The sequence below is a fragment of the Chenopodium album genome, chromosome 17, assembly GCF_948465745.1.
Source record: "Chenopodium album chromosome 17, dcCheAlbu1.1, whole genome shotgun sequence".
NCBI classification, from domain to species: domain Eukaryota; kingdom Viridiplantae; phylum Streptophyta; class Magnoliopsida; order Caryophyllales; family Amaranthaceae; genus Chenopodium; species Chenopodium album.
The window spans coordinates 43,089,138-43,107,873 of record NC_137850.1 but is presented as its reverse complement, the minus strand read 5'-3'; the positions used below and the strand labels follow the sequence as shown (position 1 = coordinate 43,107,873).

Below are 18,736 nucleotides of genomic sequence, written 5' to 3'. Positions count from 1 at the left end.
GTGAGGGGATTTGATACAGACTATATATGTAGTATAAAAGTCAAAATGTTACAATAAATACGTAGACCCCCTTAGTGTCACAATGGCTTTTGATATGTAGTATAAAAGTATAAATCAATCTAAAGCTATATTTAACATGGTAATATATATATATATATATATATATATATATATATATATATATATATATATATATATATATATATATATATATATATATATATATAGGGAGGATGTGGTTGGAGTGGCTTGGCCACAATTTGTTGCTTAGTTACTTTAGCTTTCAAAAAAATGGGCTTGACCCACCCTTTGCATCAAAAAAAAAAAAAAAAAAATCCCATACTCTTAAGTCTAGCCCATAAATTCCTAAGATTTTATGATATGCCTAATTAACATTGCATTTAATTTGAGATGGATGAAATATTGTGTTAAATATGTACATAATATAATTTCTATTGATTTTTGCGGTGATCCGAATTGGAATTCGAAATATATTCAACATGTTTTATTTGATTTGGTTTTGTCTTAGTTAATACTAGGTTAAATCCCGTGCAATGCACGGTTGTTAAATATTTTTGACTATTTTATTATAAATTTTTTAATATAATAACTTGAGTATTAAAAAATATAGAGTATATAATATTAAAAATAAAAGCATGCAAGAGAAAATATTTTAAAAACATGTAATAGTTATAAACTTATAATGGATAGTTTAATCTTTTAGGAAAAGATTTATATTTTATAGTATAAAACAAACACAATTATGTCATAATTTATTTTTTCCTTAAGTAACAACAATTTATTTAGAAGGTACTTTTGCCGGGAAATTTTTTGATAATACGTTGACAAGTGTGTCTTAAAATTCGCTTTTAGTAATATGTAATTGATTTGTTATCAAACGACTTTGATAACGATAATATTTCTTTTTCTCCACTGCTTTGTAGATGCTCACTTTCTAAATAAGAATGTTTTAAATTGGATGCATAACTTATTTAATTGCAGCCACCTTATTTAATTGGGCTAAGCAGCCCAAGTCCAGTAGACCAGTACTTAGATATGGAGTCATTTAAACTTTAAAGCAAAAGTGCAGAACAAAGAAAATGATAGAGTATAAAACATATTCTTGGGTCTCAACCATCAGTTTAAGCGTTTGGTTAATTTGTTCCTTTAACATGATATTGGAGCCAACGTGTTCAAAGTGGAATTAATTCACGCCAGGTATGGATGGGCCTGTGTAATTCTTGAAATATGTGTTTTTATGTGTTTTTTTTTTAACACACAATGTTCAATTGTAATTTGTGATTGTGATTCTCTGTAAATAGTTGGAATGATATGTGAAGCAGGATTATTAGTTGGAAATTTGTTTATTGTTTTGGACTTACCGTGTTTGACATGGATCCAAAACTAGTTAAAGTGCCAATTTAATTGATAGAAAGCACTAATCTATACCCAAATCCAAATTAGTTGAAAGTTCACCACACTCACTCTCTTTATTTATTATTTGTACTTGTATTAAAGCGCCAATTTGGGCTAGAAGCTAAGACAAGTCAATAAAAGGAATTGCAAGAGTAGAGGGCACGTAGAATATGGTCGGTACGGTGCAAAGAGGGACCCGCGTTTGGATATTCATTTCAATAATAATACGAACCACTTATTTATCTCAAATCTTTATCCTAAAATCTTAATTGAATTTCATTTCAATAATAATACGGACCACTTATTTTTCTTAACTTATTATCCTAAAATCTTAATTATTGCATTTCTCTTGTTGGTATATGTAAAAATAATTGTTCTTGTGGAAAAAGCGTCCAAAGTTTGGAGAAATTTCCCAACACTTGACTTGATCTACGAGTAGTTGTATAGATGATAAGGCAGCTGTGGTTCTAGTCTTATATCATACCATCTCATCTCATCTCATCATAACTATTCTCATTCTCTCTTTTGTAAAATATAAACAATATCAAGAAAATGGCGGCGGCGGGTATGGTGTTGAGTGTTGCACAAACTCTGTTTGCAGCACTACAATGCAAGGAATTGAGAGAGTTATGCTCCAACTTTAAGTATGAATCTCAACTTGAGGCTCTTCGAGGCACCGTCGAAACCATCCAGAATGTCCTCCTTGATGCGGAGTCCAAGCAACAGGAGCTCAACAATCAGGGGTTGGATTGGGTTAACAAGCTCAAGGATGCTGTCTATGATGCTGATGATTTGTTCGATGAATTTGTCACACTTGCTCGACGACAGAAAATGATGCCTGGTGGTAAGGTCTCCAAAAAGGTACAAGCTTTCTTCTCTAGTGAAAACCAATTGCTTTTTGGTTTAAGTACCTCTAAGATTCAGAAGATTAGAGAGAAGTTGGAGAATATTGCTAAAGATCGTACTCAGTTTGGGTTTAGTGATGTGTATAGGCCTGTTAAGAGAAAGGAGGAAACTTGGTCTTATGTATGTGAAGATGGTATTATTGGGAGAGATGCTGATAAGGAGGTTATTCTGGGTATGCTTTTGAGAGAGTCGGATTCATCGGCTGATAATGTTTCTTTTGTGAGTATTGTCGGGATGGGAGGATTAGGAAAAACGGCTCTTGCTCAACTTGTGTACAATGATGATAGGATCAAAAGTGCTTTTGAATTGAAGTTGTGGGTTTGTGTCTCTGATGAGTTTATCATAGAACAAATCCTTGGTAAGATGATCAAGTCGGCCACTCGGCAAGATCATGGTGATATTGGAGTTGATGGATTGCAAAATAAGGTGAGAGAACTTATAGAAGGGAAAAAATATTTCCTTATTCTAGATGATTTGTGGAACGAAAGGCGTGATGAATGGCTTAAGTTGAGGGAGTTCTTGCAAGTAGGTGCAAAAGGAAGCCGAGTTGTGGTGACTACACGCTCAAAAAAGGTGGCAGGAGCTATAGGAGACGATCCAATGCACGCATTAGAAGGTTTGTCAGATGATGATTCTTGGCATTTGTTTAGGAGAGTAGCATTTAACCAAGGGAGTGGAGAGGTTGATGATGACCTTGCGGACATTGGTAAAGACATTGTGAAAAAATGTGCAAATGTTCCCTTGGCTATAAGGGTCGTAGGGAGCATGTTGTATGGTCATTGTAAAAGTGAGTGGGAATTATTTCAGAGAATTAAGCTGTCTGAAATAATGGGCCGAAATAGTGAAGAGAGCATAATGCCAATATTGAAGTTTAGTTATCATCACCTTAAACCACAGTTAAAGAGTTGTTTTAGTTATTGTGCACTCTTCCCTAAGGATTACCAGATTAAGAAAGAGTTATTGATCCGTTTATGGTCTGCACAAGGATATCTTGACAATGATGTGCAAAGCAGAGAAGATGTTGGTGAGGAGTATTTTTCTATTTTATTGCAGAGATGCTTTCTCCAAGATATTAGACATGATGAATATGGTGAAATATCTTCTTGTAAAATGCATGATTTGATTCATGATCTTGCACAAGAAGTCGCAGAAAATGAGTCGTACTTGATGGAGGAAACTAGCAAAAGATCTGATGGAAAAACTAGTCACGCTGTTTCTCTTAGTTATCTCTCTCCCTTGCTTAATCAAAGTGATACTTTTGGCAACTTTAAGAGATTGCGTACATTTCTTTGGCTTAGTTTTGGTGGTCGTGAATCTCAACTGACCACAATCATAGCAAAATGCAGGCGTTTGAGGGTATTGGACTTGCACATGCTTGGCATAAAAGCATTACCAAGAACAATAAAGAACCTTTTACATTTAAGGTATCTTGATCTCTCTCTCAATGGGCACTTGAAGACACTTCCAGAGTCAATCACTAGACTCTATAATTTGCAAGTGTTGAGTTTAAGGTCCTGTTTTAACCTAGAAGAGTTGCCCAAGGACTTGAGGGAGCTAGTCAATCTTAGGCATTTGGACCTAAAAGGTTGCTATAGGTTGACTCATATGCCTGCTGGAATGGATAGTATGACTGGTCTGTGTACCCTTCCAAGGTTTGTATTGGGTTCAGAAAGTTCAAAGAAAGCCCAGATTGGTCAACTTAGAGATTTGATGCCTCTAATCAACATTAGAGGTACACTTGCAATAGAATTTAAAAAAGGATACGCATACAATTTGACCGAACAGGAAGCATGTCTATCAAACACGAAGCATATCAAGAGTTTAACAATAATAGATGAAGGTTGGCATGAAAAAGAAGCAGTATTGAGTGTAGATGAAAGATTGTTAGAAAGACTTGAACCTCATCGTGATCTAAGAGATATTGTTATAGCTGGATATAAAGGGGTTACATTGCCAAGATGGGCAGCCACACTGGAAATCTCTCTCCCACAGCTTGTGAAAATCCAGTTGGTGAATTTTCCTAGTTTGCGACGTCTGCCAGCAATGAGTCAACTCCAGCATCTTAAAGATCTTACACTCGTAAACATGCCCAATGTAGAGTTGATGGAGAAGAATGATAGTAAGGTTGCACATTCGTTTCCGTCACTTGAGAAATTGTACCTTGATGAATGTCCAAGCTTGAAGTCTTTTCCTAGATGTCCACATGTGAAAACATTTACGCTGCTCGGCCTGAATGAAGTACTGGCATTTTGTCAAGAAAAAGATGATGAAGCAAATGCAACGATCCCTTCTGCCTCCTCATTTTCCGCCTCGTCTTCAACCAGCAACGACAACAATTCAGCTGGCGGTGATGTTTTCGATTTGAGGGAATTAAAAATAGACAGTTTTCAATTAATGAAGTCCCTTTTCGGGGAGTCTATACGAAGCATTGATGTGCTCAGATTGGAATATGATATGGAGGTGGAGAGTTTGTGGAGTGTTGTACAAGAGTATCAACGAAAGTACACACTTTCCATTGATAGTCTTACGTTGCAAAAATGCCGAAACTTAAAGAGTGTGTCGGGAGGAGGAATAGAGTATCTCACAACCTTGAAAACACTCGAAATTTATAATTGCCCAAAACTGGAACTGGAAGAAGAGGAAGGGTTTCCATGGAAAGACCTTCACGCCCTCTCTAAGTTGACCTTAGGTAATCTTCCACAAATGAGAGATATACCAAAGGGCATTCAATACTTGACTTCCCTTCAAATTCTCCATATTCAATCTTGTTGGAATATGAAAACCCACCCGGAGTGGCTTCATTGCTCTATGTCTTTGCGATCACTTTTTATTAGTGATTGTGTTGAGGTGGAAACACTACCCGAAGCAAACCTCCCCTCCCTCACAAGTCTTACTATAATGTCATGCGATGGATTGAAGGAAAGATACAGTCAACCAAATGGGACTCACTTTTCTCAAATATGCCACATCCCTTATTTAGACCTCGGTATTATTTGAGACATCCCCAATTTATTCATCCGTTTTTAAGACATCTCGCAATGGAAACTGTGCACCACATACGGTAACTATTATTTATGCTTTCTTTATTAATTTCCTATTTATGATTATGATTTTTTTTTTATTAATTTCCCATTCATGATTATGTTATCGACCTGTCAACATTTGGTTAATACACTAAAACTAAAATTCAAAATCTTTTGGGTAATTATGACAACGACATTAAGTTTTAAGGTAGTCCATATGTTTTTATTGATTTGGTACATGATCTGACTGTTAATTTATTGTAAGATGGGATTTCGTAGGGTTATCTTTTATAAAGGACAATTTGATACCTTTAAGGGGGCGTTTGATTCGCAAACTAGTATGGGGTTGGAATCAGGAATGAAACCATAGTGGTATGAGTTTGGAACTTGATTCTTAATACCATATGTATGGTATAATTATAAAATGCAATGTTTTTCTTTTATTTAAACCCATACCTTATACCTTATTTATGTGAACCAAACACCAATGATTTTACATGCTTAATTTCTTGTGATGAAACCAAATTTATTGATAATAATTTATGTTAGGGTAAATTCTTATAATTTTAGAGTGATTGATTTACAAACTTAATTTAAACTTGGTTAATATTTCCTGTAAAATTGTGTCTTAATAAATCATAAATATTTATGAAACAGTCAAAACAGAGAAAAAAATATATCAAAAGATTAAAGATGGTTAATTAATATTGACAATATGAAGTATTTGATTGTATCAAATAAAATCAAGACGTCAAAACTACAACATAGCCAACTTTTTGAGTATCTTCTAACAGTTTGTTATTCTGTATGCATGTTATTCTTTCATTAAAAAAAAATGCATGTAATTACCTCAGTTTGAACAATATTTGATTGTTTTCTTATTGTTGTAATGGTGGTGTACTGCAGGTAGCAACAAATTCAACGTAATTTTGTTGAAGGATCGTGCTCTTTTGAATGGATAACACTGCTACTTGTTTGAATAGTGAATCTAGAGTTGCTGTTTGTACTTCACTTCTTCACAATGATGATATAGTTATCATATAATTTTAGAGTTGCTGTTTCTAGTTAAGGAACTCGTTGATGTAATGTAAGTAGGCCTTTGCATATGATGTGTGGGGTGCATGGAGATACCCTTCCTAGAAGGTGAGCTTCATGGCCCTCTGATGCTCTTCAAGGCCTAAGCTAGTGTTCAATGTAAACGCTAAAACAGTTGGATATCATGACCAAACCATGTTATGGTAAATTTCGACGGAAATGTTCCGACGGACACGAAAACCCGTCGCAAATCACAAAATTTCCGACGGAAAAAAATTCTGTCGGAAAGTTCCGACGGAATAAAATTCCGTCGGTAATTTACGACGGATTTAAAACAGTTCCGACGGAAATTCGTAGGAAAGTATGTTCCGACGGAAAAATCCGTCAGAAATAAAATAATTTCCGACGGATTTAAATCCATCGTAAATTTCCGACGGAATTTTCCGTATAAATAGCTTAACCCTAAAACTAACCCCCCCTCCCTCCTTTCAGTTTCCCTTTCTCCCTCACTCTCCTCTTTCCCTCATCACCGCGCCGCACTCCCTCTCTCTCTTCATTCTTTATCTCTCCTCTCTCTTTATCTCTCGATCTCCTTCTCTACTCTTTTTTTCTCCTCTCTCGATCTCCTTTAATTTGTTGTTCATTAACAAAGCTAGCCCACGAAGCTTTTCCGACCATATTCCCGACCACATTCCCGGCGTTTATGGTTTTAAGGTCAAGTTTGACCATGGAAATGCTAGATCTAGCGTTTTCATGGTCGAATTTGGCCTTATATAACCAATTTTCAGACCAATTTCAAGTTTTTGAATCGTTGTGGTAAGTTTTTTGCTCTGATTTTCAACTTATTTTGTTCGGGTTTTTTTTTTCGGTTTTCAAGTTTACTAGATCTAAAATACGTGGTTATGGTGGCTGTTGAAGTTCGGGTTTAGGGTGTTGGGATTTTAATTTTTTTTTTCTGCTTTTTTTTGTTAATTTTTTTCGGGTATCGGCAATGGTTTTAGGTGGGTTTCAGCGGTGGTTTTAGGTGGGTTTCGACGGTGGTTTTAGGTGGGTGGTGGCGGTAGGTCTGTTTCATTTTTTGTTTATTTTTTTTCTTTTTTTTGTTCTGTTTTCAAAGAATTTTTCGGGTTTTAAGTTTTCATTTTAATTTTTTTTTTGTTTATCGTTAATTTTTTCGGGTTTGGTGGTAGATCTGGTGGTTGTGGGTGGTGGGGTGGTTCTAGACTGCTGATACGAGTTAGGGGTTGGTGGTTGTGGCGGTGTCTGATGTTGGGTTTTTTGGTGGTTGGAGGTGGTGATATGCCATGCCGGTGGTGGCGCGGCGTATTTTTTTTATATTCAGAAAAGCAATTTCCGACGGAAATTCTGTCGGAAATTTTCGACGGAATGAAATCCGTCGGAAATTTTCGACGGATTGTTGTTGTACCTGAACAGAATTTTCCGGCGGAAAATTCCGTCGGAATAGTGTTTCCGACGGAATTTTCGTCGGAAAAGTTCATTTTTCCTACAAATGCTTTTCCGACAACCGCTTCCGACGGATTTCAGGGTGTTTCCGACGGAATTTTTCTGTCGGAATTTAGCCTATTTCTAGTAGTCTTGGCTAGTGATCAATGTAAATGCCTAAAACAGTTAGATATCGAGGCCAAATAGTGAATCTAGAGTTGCTGTTTGTACTTCACTTCTTAACAATGATGATTACATATCATATACTACGTAATTTGATTTCTAGTTAAGGAACTCGTCGATGTAATGTAACTAGGCCTTTGCATGGGATGTGTGGGGTGCATGGAGATACCCTTCCTAGAAGGTGAGCTTCATGGCCCTTTGATGCTCTTCAAGGCCTAAGCTAGTGTTCAATGTAAACGCTAAAACAATTGGATATCATGACCAAATCATGTTATGGTAAATTTTTATTGCATAAAATAAATTGGAGCATCAATAATGTTTGTATGATATAGAAAATCTACTTATATAGTTTCCGTGCTCGGCGATGCCAGGATTGAGTATCAATTGACTATATTGGCTAACCCTCTGCTAAAGCGGTCCCTATCATCAACTTTTGAAAAATTGATAGAAGCTATTCTCAGACCCCTAAAAGAGACATAATGTAAGATGAAGTAACCATTCTAGTGAAAAATAACTCTGCATCACATCCTCTTTCTTTGATGATAATGCAAGATAAAGTAGCCAAACCAAATGCTAATTCCTTGACGTTTAAGAAAAGGGCATTTCTCCCCCAAATATTCTAACTTCCATTGGCATCAGGGGAAATACAAGTATATCAGCCTGATTGGCAAATAATGTTAATCAGGGGGTAGTTATGTCATTTTGCTATTAAACGTAAGGGTAAACACGTAAAAACAGCGCGGCGTTAATGTTTGCCTGATAAATGTTGACTAACGTCTTCCATAGTCAAAACGTTAACATCGTTAACATCACGTTCCCAATTTTGAAGAACCCTTATTTTTGTTTCCTGGAGAAACATCTTCCCCATTGTGAGGAAACCTGGATTCACGGGGTAACCACTTTAATTCAGAAGATCGACAACCTTTCCACTATGTCATACTCCGAATCCACGAATGATCTTCCGACGGATCTGAAAGATACAAACTTGGATGACAATGGCGATTGAGGGTCGAACTTTGAACTTTAAAAATTACTTCTTTCCTATATGAGTTTGATGGTAACGACGTTACCCGCTCAGTTAAAGGACCCCACTAACGGCTTAAATTCGTCCTTAACGACAAAAACCACAGGAGAATATAAAAATATTATAAAGTACTAATGGGGCCCATGAAAAGCGCTGATTTACAAAATTTTGTAAATCAGGCTGATTGCCTGGGTGCTCCTCATTGGCATCACCTCGTATTGCTAAACTCAGCTTTATTACATTTAAACTTTGAATCACATTGTACATTGTATAAAATTAAGACAGAATGGAAGGATGCATTAATATATCTAATCTCAGCTACCATTAGCACCTTTAATAAATTCCAAAAAGGACTTCTTGAACATATGGGAGCAAGATAAAGGCAAAATATTCCGTAGCGCCATAAAACTTAGTAATCTGTATACAATCTTAGTTCTTGTAATCAGGATTGTCACGGAGGCCATGTTTCGAAAGAACAAAGCAAAAGGACTCCCAGTCATTTCTCCTCAGATATTTCAACTTCTTCCTTTGCTGTACCTTTGCTTGCAATCCTCGACGAGAATGGTGGCACATCTTTGTCTTCCATCCAACAGGAATTTATTGTTTAGTGTTGCCAATAAATAACCAAAACTCCAAAAGTATATCACACAAAATAGGAAGATCCAAAAAACAACATTGCCTCTTAAGAGCAATATATTCCATGCATAATCAAGGATAGAGTGAGGCAAATTATATATTCATTCCATTCCTAAATGTTATAGACAGCAATATGTTCCAATACATAATTAAGGATAGAGAGAGGCAAATTATACATTCTACACCTAAGGCCCCGTTTGGTTTGATGTAAAACATTTTCAATGAAAAATTAGTTTTCGTGGTAAAGATATTTTCAAGGAAAACCACACTTGCAAGATAGTTTTCCTTTGTTTGGTTGTTACAAGAAAAGGTAAAGAGAAATTAAAAATAGAAATGTAAGAATGGATGAAAGAAAAGTAAAATGGAGATAAGGAGAAGGAAGGAAAATGTGGCTTCCCTTATTTTGTGAAGAAAAAAGTTTTCCACCATTATGGATGCAATTTTCCACCCCTTCACAAACCTAACAAAGGAAAATGAGAAATAATGGGAAAATCATTTTCCATGAAAATAATTTACATCAAACCAAACGGAGCCTATATGTTCTAGATCGTATTATTAGCACAAGAATTAAGAAAAGAAGAAATAGTGAAAAGGTAATAGTGGCAAATGTAAGCATGTGGGCAAAAGGAAATCCAATTACCTACAATGGAACGAAATAGAACTTTAAACAGTGTATAAAACCCAAAAGGAACAGAAGTACTCGTAACTAACAAGGCAAAAGAATGACAAATACTTGTATGAGAGTACCCAGAAGCCCCAGTCTGCCACCCCTAAAGAATGTTGAGGGTCCATGGCAGAGTATTTACTTTTTTGCGCAAAACAAAAGAAAAGTGAAGTATTTCTGTTGTAAGTTGTGCTAAGGATGATGATCAATTGCTAAGGATAAACGAAAATGGCAATCATGAAAACAACAGAAGGTTCAAAATCTTGATTTTATACTGGGGTATACTTGAGCCAAACAGAGCATTATTGTATGTTTCACAATTTCAAAAGTTTGAAAATACTTGCTATAGACTCACTACTCAGAGAACACAGTCACCCAATAACACACAGAAAATAGAGGAAAGCTTAGATATTTTTGATTGAAAATTGCAAACTACGGCTACAATGGAAAGATGGCTAAAGCTACATCCTTGAGGGACTACTTCACTACACTACTACTACTCACTGCTACTACACTACTTCTACACTACTTACTATTTTGCACCAATAACAACCTGCCTTATTCTTACTCTTCCCTCTCTATTTATACTAGGGACTATTAACCTAGCAACTAATATTACTAAAATACCCATATTAACCCCCTTAGGTTAGTCTATTACATTACTCAATACCAGGTAAAAACTAAGGTTTCCACAGCCACGATTAACGCTAACAATTTTCATTGACAAGATGCAAAACTGATGGTGGTAGTGGTGGTTTTATCTTAATTGTATACAATGTGGTGTATTATTTTAACCAATTCTCTTATCTTAATTGGATGGTGTTGAGTTGTTGACAGATATAAATTATTATCATGTGGGATCTTGTAAGATTTGTCATTTTGTATATTTTCAAATTGTAAACAATCTAAAGTTAATAATGGTCAACAGTACACATTAAAAACCACCAAAAAATGTTCCAACTACAATAACAGACTACAGAAGTATGTTTTATGGGGAGGTACAGGTATTTAACTCATACATACAAAGAGGGACAATGACGGAAAAAACAGAGAGACATTAAAAAAAAAAAAAAAAAAATTTAAAAAAAACAACTAAAAAATATAAAAAGATAGTGAGGCAGAGGAAGGCAGTAGAACAGAATGGAAGATAAAGATTAAAGAGAAATAAACAAGGGTCCATTGGAAAGGCAGGGGCACTACCTATGTGCCAAAAACTACAAATAGTAACTAATTTAAACCTCACTACAAACAATAAACAACTTGTCTGATGACAATTAGTTCCACAACCTGAATACAAATAACCCTTCCTCAAGAACTAGTTTAGTCTTGTGCGTTGCACGGATTAATTGGATATTATTTGTTTAAAATAGTTTGTCAATAAATATTCTTTATTCAAAAATGTGTAATCATAATCTCTTAATTAATTTTGAAAGAAGTACTAAAATTATTTAATCTTAAGAGCTTATGAGGAAAAAAATAGGGAAAAAAATTATGATGATGTCAAAAATAGTTTTGGCGGGAAAAATTTTCATAAGAAGTTGACATGTGTCCCTTAATGATGTCAACATGTTTTGTTTTAGTAATAGGTAATAGATTTGTAAATCTCTAATCAAGAGAAACTCTACTGTCTCCACATTGCCACTTATGAAGTTAAATAACTCACTGAACTGAAGCTGAAGCAGGAAAGAATTATCATGGGGTGAGAAAGAACTAAGCAGGTTAAATTATAGACCTTTCAAGACTTTATTATTTATTTTTTGACGGGAAACCTTTCAAGACATTAACTAGCCCACTGAAACAGTTTGACCATAGTTTTTAAATGAAACAATATAAAACATATTAATTTATTAGATTTGCATTACTTTTTTTTTATAGCAAATATTAACTTTTTTTAGTAATAGATTGTTAAAGATACTAATGTGTGTTGTCACAAATCAAAGTTAAAGAGGAAACATTATTAATAAACAGAGGGAGTCCCACGATTATTGAGTAAGCAAACTAATCCTGTATATGATTATTTATAAGCCATCACTTTTAAACCAGTAATTTCATTAACACCACCAAAATATCGGGAGGAAAAAAGGTTTTCGAAAAGCTAGTCCATTCTGTCCCTAATAGACATCATACAACTGATTCCCACCATATATTGGCTGCAGATTACTGTAATATCAGCACAAAGATCTAATAGTCTACTTGTTCAAAAAGTCTGTGACTCAACAAGAAAGTTGGTCCTCTTGAATTATAGTCCATGATAAAATGAGTTAACTGTTCAGCCCTTAGAGAACCATTGATTTCCAAAAACAGGTCTAAAACCAGGGAAGCATTCTGATTGGACACTTTCAAGGAAGATATGAAGTCCGAGACAGTAAAAATAAATAAATAAATAAATAAATAAATAAATAAAAGGAAGTTATCCTGCTTACTTTGAACACCTGTTGATCCACAATCTGACTCATGCATTATAAACTCATCCCGCAATTTTTTCAACTCAAGCTTTAATTTCTCCTCTGCAGACATGTAATCAGGATGGAAATACTGCAAATAGAACAATGAATTTAAATCATTAAAATCAAAAATATAAATTGTATGATGTCTATGATGAGTAAAATAAAATAGGCAGTATGATTTCAACAGGTTTTGCAATATTTGCATCTCTGACTATTGGTTTATTATCAAATGTCGAGATCAAAATGAACTCGAGTGAATAAAAAGCTTTGAATATAATGCTCTTAATTTTCAGAGTACGGAGTACAAGAAAATGAGTTCCTAGTCAAATTGTGCCATCAGGGATGGATATAAAAGCTAAACGAGGATACAAATAAAATATAACATACTGTTAATTGTGATATACTACATATAAACAAACAGCCTGTCCCTCAATCCTACTAATTTTATAAATTCAAAATATTAAGCAGGCAAAGTTTCGTCCTAGAGAGAAAAAATTCAACTCCTCATACTGATCAAATTGGATTTGTGAATGAAGCTACACCCCACAGGCATTCACATGTGTTATATTATGGGGATTGATGAACAAGTGTTGGCAGCCCCTCTCCCTAGCTTCGGTCAACTAGCATCATTCGTTGTATCAAATTGATTAATATATACATTTTTGTAATAAGGCATGTTAAACCGATAAACAAACATAAAAATATACTTCATAATAATAACAGAAATTTCAGAGAGGAGAACAACAAAGTAAAAGGGGCCTCAGAAAGGAACAACTATCTTTTCAACTAAATGCTCTTGTGGAGGATACTCCATGAAATTAGATGGAGAAAACAAACCCAAACTCTGGACTACAAGAAAAAAATGCATTCATCAGCACATTAAACCGGAACAGCAAAATGAGCCACTCTAAAATTAAGTACAATATTACTTCAACCAATAATAATTGACAAAGCATGTTTCAAACAATCCTCCTGTGAAGAGTATTAAAAAATGCAAATTGCAATGTTATGGACTGTTAATACTCACGCTAATAATAAAGGAGAAGGCTCGGAAATTTGATTAAAGATTAAGGGTTTCTCACAAATGATAGTAGTAGGTTTAGCCTACAAAGCTCCTAAGTTATTAGTGACTTGAGGTCACAACTCTCCTAATAGTGACTTAAGGTCACAACTCTCCTAAGGAATTACTCCAAATTCTGCCTGCCTTTCACTAACACTACTCATACTACTTATACTAAGATGGTCAAAGATGACCTTTAGGCTTAACATGTGAACTTAGCTAATTTAGAAAAACATAAATAAACATCAAAGGACTAAGGTTGCTTTCTTTCCTTCTCTTCTTCTTAATTGATTTTGTCCCTTGCCTTTTGTTGCTTGTGTTGACTCAAGTTTCCCTTTTCTTTGCTTCTGCTGTCCCCTTCTCATCGTTTATCGCTTATTGACTGTTGACCGTCGTATGGTAATCCATCACATGCAACCATGCAAATTATAAGTATAACAAAAAACACTTCACAACCAGGTCATATATATTAGACAAGTTAATTTTTAGACAGCCAAGACTCAAGAGAGCTTCAAGTTAAGTCATCCATTCAGGCTTGCAGCACCCACTACATCGTCCAAATGTATAATAAATACTCTAAATGGCGTAATTTGTTGGATATCATTACTTTAAATGGTGTAAGTTGTCATATATTATTACACCAATAGTAAAATCTTTCTGAAAATATAACAAGATGCCAGAAAGCAACAAACAAGGCATATAAACACTACTCTTACTTTGCTATGTCAAAAAGCAATAACATTTATACGCAGTTTCCCATCTAGGATAACAAAGCAAACTAAGGGTTTGACAATTGACATTACAATAGAGCATGGCCAATGATGAAAAAATGCACGGAAAACATCTTTAATCCATCACAGTAAGACTTTTCCTTTCATGTAATTATTCAAAAGATAAAAATTATATCTTAAACCCAAACTAAGCATCATCCCCTCCAAGCAAGTCTGCTAAAAGCAATAACATGATCCTAAAGTTCCCATTTCAAGAAGAGAGCTTTAACCACAAACATCAAACAAATCAAATATGTTCACTGCCTTCCATGTCCATTACAATAGACATTACAATAGAGCATGGCCAATGATGAATAAATGCACGGAAAACAACATCCTTAATCCATCACAATAAGACTTTTCCTTTCATGTAATTATTCAAAAGCAAAAAATTATATCTTAAACCCAAACTAAGCATCATCCCCTCCAAGTCTGCTAAAAGCAAGAACATACATCCTAAAGATCCCATTTCAAGAAGAGAGCTTTAACCACAAACATCAAACAAATCAAATATGTTCACTGCCTTCCATGTCCACAAAAGGATTTCAGTTCCTCTAGCATTTCATACTTTTCTATTCTATAACACATCTTAAGCAAAAGATTATCATGCGAGGCCTTCAATGCTTAAACCAAATCAATCAATCAATTAAAGCTTTGATCCCATAAATGGGGTCAGCTACATGAACCAAAAGTGATAATTCCGTATAGTCATTGACAAAAATCTTCCTCCTCCATCCCTTACAACCCAATGCTTCATCTTCATGCAAATCCCAATACTTCATATCTTTCCTAACTCCTTCCAACCAAGTCATTTTTTTTGTCTCCCTCTCCCTCGTTTAACCCCTAATACCTAAACCAAAAATAAACTAAAAATATATACAGCCTTGAATATAAATGAAACCATTTTCCACCTAAGTACCCCAACTTAATCCCGCACTCAAGATGATCATAAAAGCTAAGTACAATGAAATGTTAACCTTCCTTGAATACATAGAAGTTCACGGATTGAGAATAAAAAAACATCATTATAATGTAAGCATTCAGTCAACGAGCTTGAGCTTAGCAAGTTTACTCAGATAACTAAAATAGCAGGGTATTGAGTCATTTCTTCAAGCTCAAAAACTATGAATTCATCCTTCAATACACAACACTTCAAATTAATAATCCCAAAACCAAGCAAAGTTCATTAGCAATTTTTTTTCCATAAGAAAATTACAGATGAACCCCTTCTTAGTTTGTGATTACTACACCCCTGATGATAGAAATCCTGGGATTCAGACCAACTTAACTATCATGTAAGATCATAGACAAAACATTCAAGTCGAAAATTGCAATTACATTACAAAAAAAGTGAAAAGCACAATTCTTCAAAGAATTAAATTATTATGAATGAGAGAAAGTGACTCACTACGAACATTCTTGAGCCTATTGTCAAGAGACGAAAGACTCTGCCTCAACTCTCTACAATAAGCTGGACTCCGCCCTCCTCCTCATCCTTCCTAAGCTTCTTCAACCTCTCACCCAATTCCCAAATCGAAAACCAACTCCGCCGCTTCCGCCATTATCGGCTGCAATTTAAGGGTTTTCTTATCACTCGTATTTCTCCCATCTACAATTGTCCCCTTCATTTTTCGCAAACTCTCTCTAATTGAATTAAACGACAAATCCCCAGTATTTTTCCCAGCATTATCATTAGGGTTTCCGGCAATTCCGGTCTGTAACATCGTCTGCTTCTGCTGCTGCTCCAAACCCGGCGGCGGAACTGTCGATCGACGGCGAAACTCCGACAAATTCTTGTTAATTTCAAATTTAAAAGCCGAATTGAAGCTGAAAATTAATACTGAAAATTAATACGCAAATCGATGAACTTAAATTCCCAATTACTCATTCGTATGATTGTACAGTATGATAATACTCCGTATTTGATACACAAATCATAAGTCAATAAATACGGAGTATGTAACATACACAATACGAATTACAGAGTATATTGAAGGAAAAAAAGATGGGATTCTTTTTAAGTGGAATTTTTATTGGAAAATTAAACTTTAATAATTAAATTTGCTCTATTTTTTTTTTTTTTTTTTTGAGAAAAAGCTAGGAGTATCATTAATTAAGAATTAGACAAATTGTCCATGAGTACATAAGGAGCTATATCGGTAGGACAATGATTTTCCCAAACCTGCTCACAACCAAACGGTACTAACCTAGCTAAATGATGAGCAACAAAATTCTCATTTCTACGGACATGAGACCAAGACACAAAGTTCAAGTCCTTACAAGCAAATAGAATATCATCTAAAACGGAATCAAGATCAGAGAGATAAACAGCAGACTTGGAGAGTCGATTAATGACCAAGAGACAATCAGATTCCACCACCAAATTCATCATTCCATGTCTACGGGCAAGCTTCAAGCCGAGGAGAATTGCCTTGCCTTCTGCAATTTCTGGAGACCAACGAGCTCGAGTTCTTCTCGTTGCTGCGAACAAGACAGCCCCATTCACATCACGGGCTACAACTCCGAGACCCACCCAACCTTCATCCTTCAAGCAAGCATCGCAGTTCAATTTGACAAAATCAGCAGGGGGAGGACTCCGTTGATTCGGGTTGTTCCTTCTCTTCACACCCACCCCACCATATATCTTTGATAAATACTTGAGACAATCAGCCAAAATTTTCTGCACTCTCAGCTTCACAGTCAGGTGAGGCACCTCTTTTGCGTTGAAAACTTTATCATTTCGCCTGCTCCAAATGAACCAGAGCAAAGCAGCACCTCTCAGGCACTTTTTGGAGTCTAATTTGTTCCAACGCACGAGCATGTCCTTGAAATCCGCTGCTGGGTCAGTGGGAATCAGCTCTTCACATTCAAGCTCACGCCAGAGATCATTAACAGCATAACAGGAGAAGAAAGTGTGGTGTTTAGTCTCGCAGATCGAGGGACACCATGGGCACGAGTTAGAATCAGCCATGTGTCTATAGTGAAGAAGCTCTCGTGTAGGAAGGGAATTTGTACAGGCACGCCAAAGAAATTACTTGATTTTAGGGATCGTATCAAGACTCCAAATAGCCACCCATGCCTCGTGAAAATTGTCCAAGTTACACGATTTACCTAAGAGATAAGCTGTCTTCACAGAATATTCACCATCATTAGTAAAGGCCCAAGTCAGTTGGTCCTTTGATGCACGCATACTGATGGGAATTTGCAGAATGCAACTGATGTCGCGGTCAGAGAAGTTTGCAGCCAGTAGATCATGGTTTCAGTCCCTCCTGTCTTCATCAATAAGGTCCCGAACCAGAGTCAGACCATCAGTTCTTGGAGAAATAATATATTTCCCCAGCTCATCAGCCACCCAACGACTAGAGTATATGTCAATCAAGCTTCCATCTCCAACTCTCCAAATAAGGCCCTCCTTCACAAGTGCCTTAGCACTCCAAATACTGCGCCAGGCATAACTCCCATTGAGGCCCAAGGAAGCCTCAAGAAAATCACAATGGGGGTAGTATTTTCCTTTTATAACACGACTTAAGAGAGAATTAGGAGCTGAAATAAGGCGCCACGCTTGTTTCCCAAGTAGAGCATCATTGAACACAGCCATGTCTCGGAAGCCTAGTCCCCTAAGCCACTTAGGTTGACACATTTTATCCCAACTGAGCCAATGAACCTTACGACGATGGTCGGAATGTCCCCACCAGAATTTTGCAACCATGGATTTGATGTCATCGATAACACTCATAGGAATTTTATAAACTCCCATAAGATACGTGGGAATAGCTTGTATGACAGATTTAACAAGCACTTCCTTAGCAGCTCTTGACATCAATTTTTCCTTCCACCCATTCAACTTTTTCCAGATTCTATCTTTCAGAGCAGCAAAAATCATTCTCCTTGATCTCCCCAAAATAGTCGGAATGCCTAAGTACTTGTCATGCTCATCCACCAATCTCATCCCCAAAATTTGAATCAACTCATCCTGCTTTTCCGCACAAACACCTTTGCTAAAAGAGACCTCCGATTTATCATAATTAATTTTCTGTACGGAAGCTGCTTCATATATGTTGAGAATATCAACTATCTGTGAGCATTCCACTCGGTTGGCTCTAGCAAAGAGAAGACTATCGTCTGCAAA

The 18,736-nt window shown here is 35.8% G+C and overlaps 2 protein-coding genes and 1 long non-coding RNA gene across 3 annotated transcripts; 1 reads left to right on the top strand and 2 right to left on the bottom strand.

Annotated features, from left to right (window-relative positions):
• Nucleotides 1-1,825: 1,825 nt before the first annotated feature.
• On the top strand, nt 1,826-6,565 carry LOC145589787 (putative disease resistance protein RGA1). Its single transcript, XM_081646473.1, has 2 exons — nt 1,826-5,383; nt 6,252-6,565. The coding sequence occupies exon 1, from the start codon at nt 1,969-1,971 to the stop codon at nt 5,317-5,319; it is 3,351 nt and encodes a 1,116-aa protein (XP_081502599.1). The 5' UTR covers nt 1,826-1,968; the 3' UTR covers nt 5,320-5,383; nt 6,252-6,565.
• Nucleotides 6,566-9,234: 2,669 nt separating this feature from the next.
• LOC145588073 (uncharacterized) lies at nt 9,235-16,550 on the bottom strand. The gene is made up of 3 exons (XR_014101531.1): nt 16,016-16,550; nt 12,754-12,865; nt 9,235-9,609 (listed from the first exon to the last, which is right to left on the bottom strand). It is a non-coding gene; the product is annotated as an uncharacterized LOC145588073 (long non-coding RNA).
• Nucleotides 16,551-16,720: 170 nt separating this feature from the next.
• LOC145589069 (uncharacterized) lies at nt 16,721-17,578 on the bottom strand. Its single transcript, XM_081645636.1, has one exon. The coding sequence runs from the start codon at nt 17,576-17,578 to the stop codon at nt 16,721-16,723; it is 858 nt and encodes a 285-aa protein (XP_081501762.1).
• Between the last annotated feature and the right edge of the window lie 1,158 nt (nt 17,579-18,736).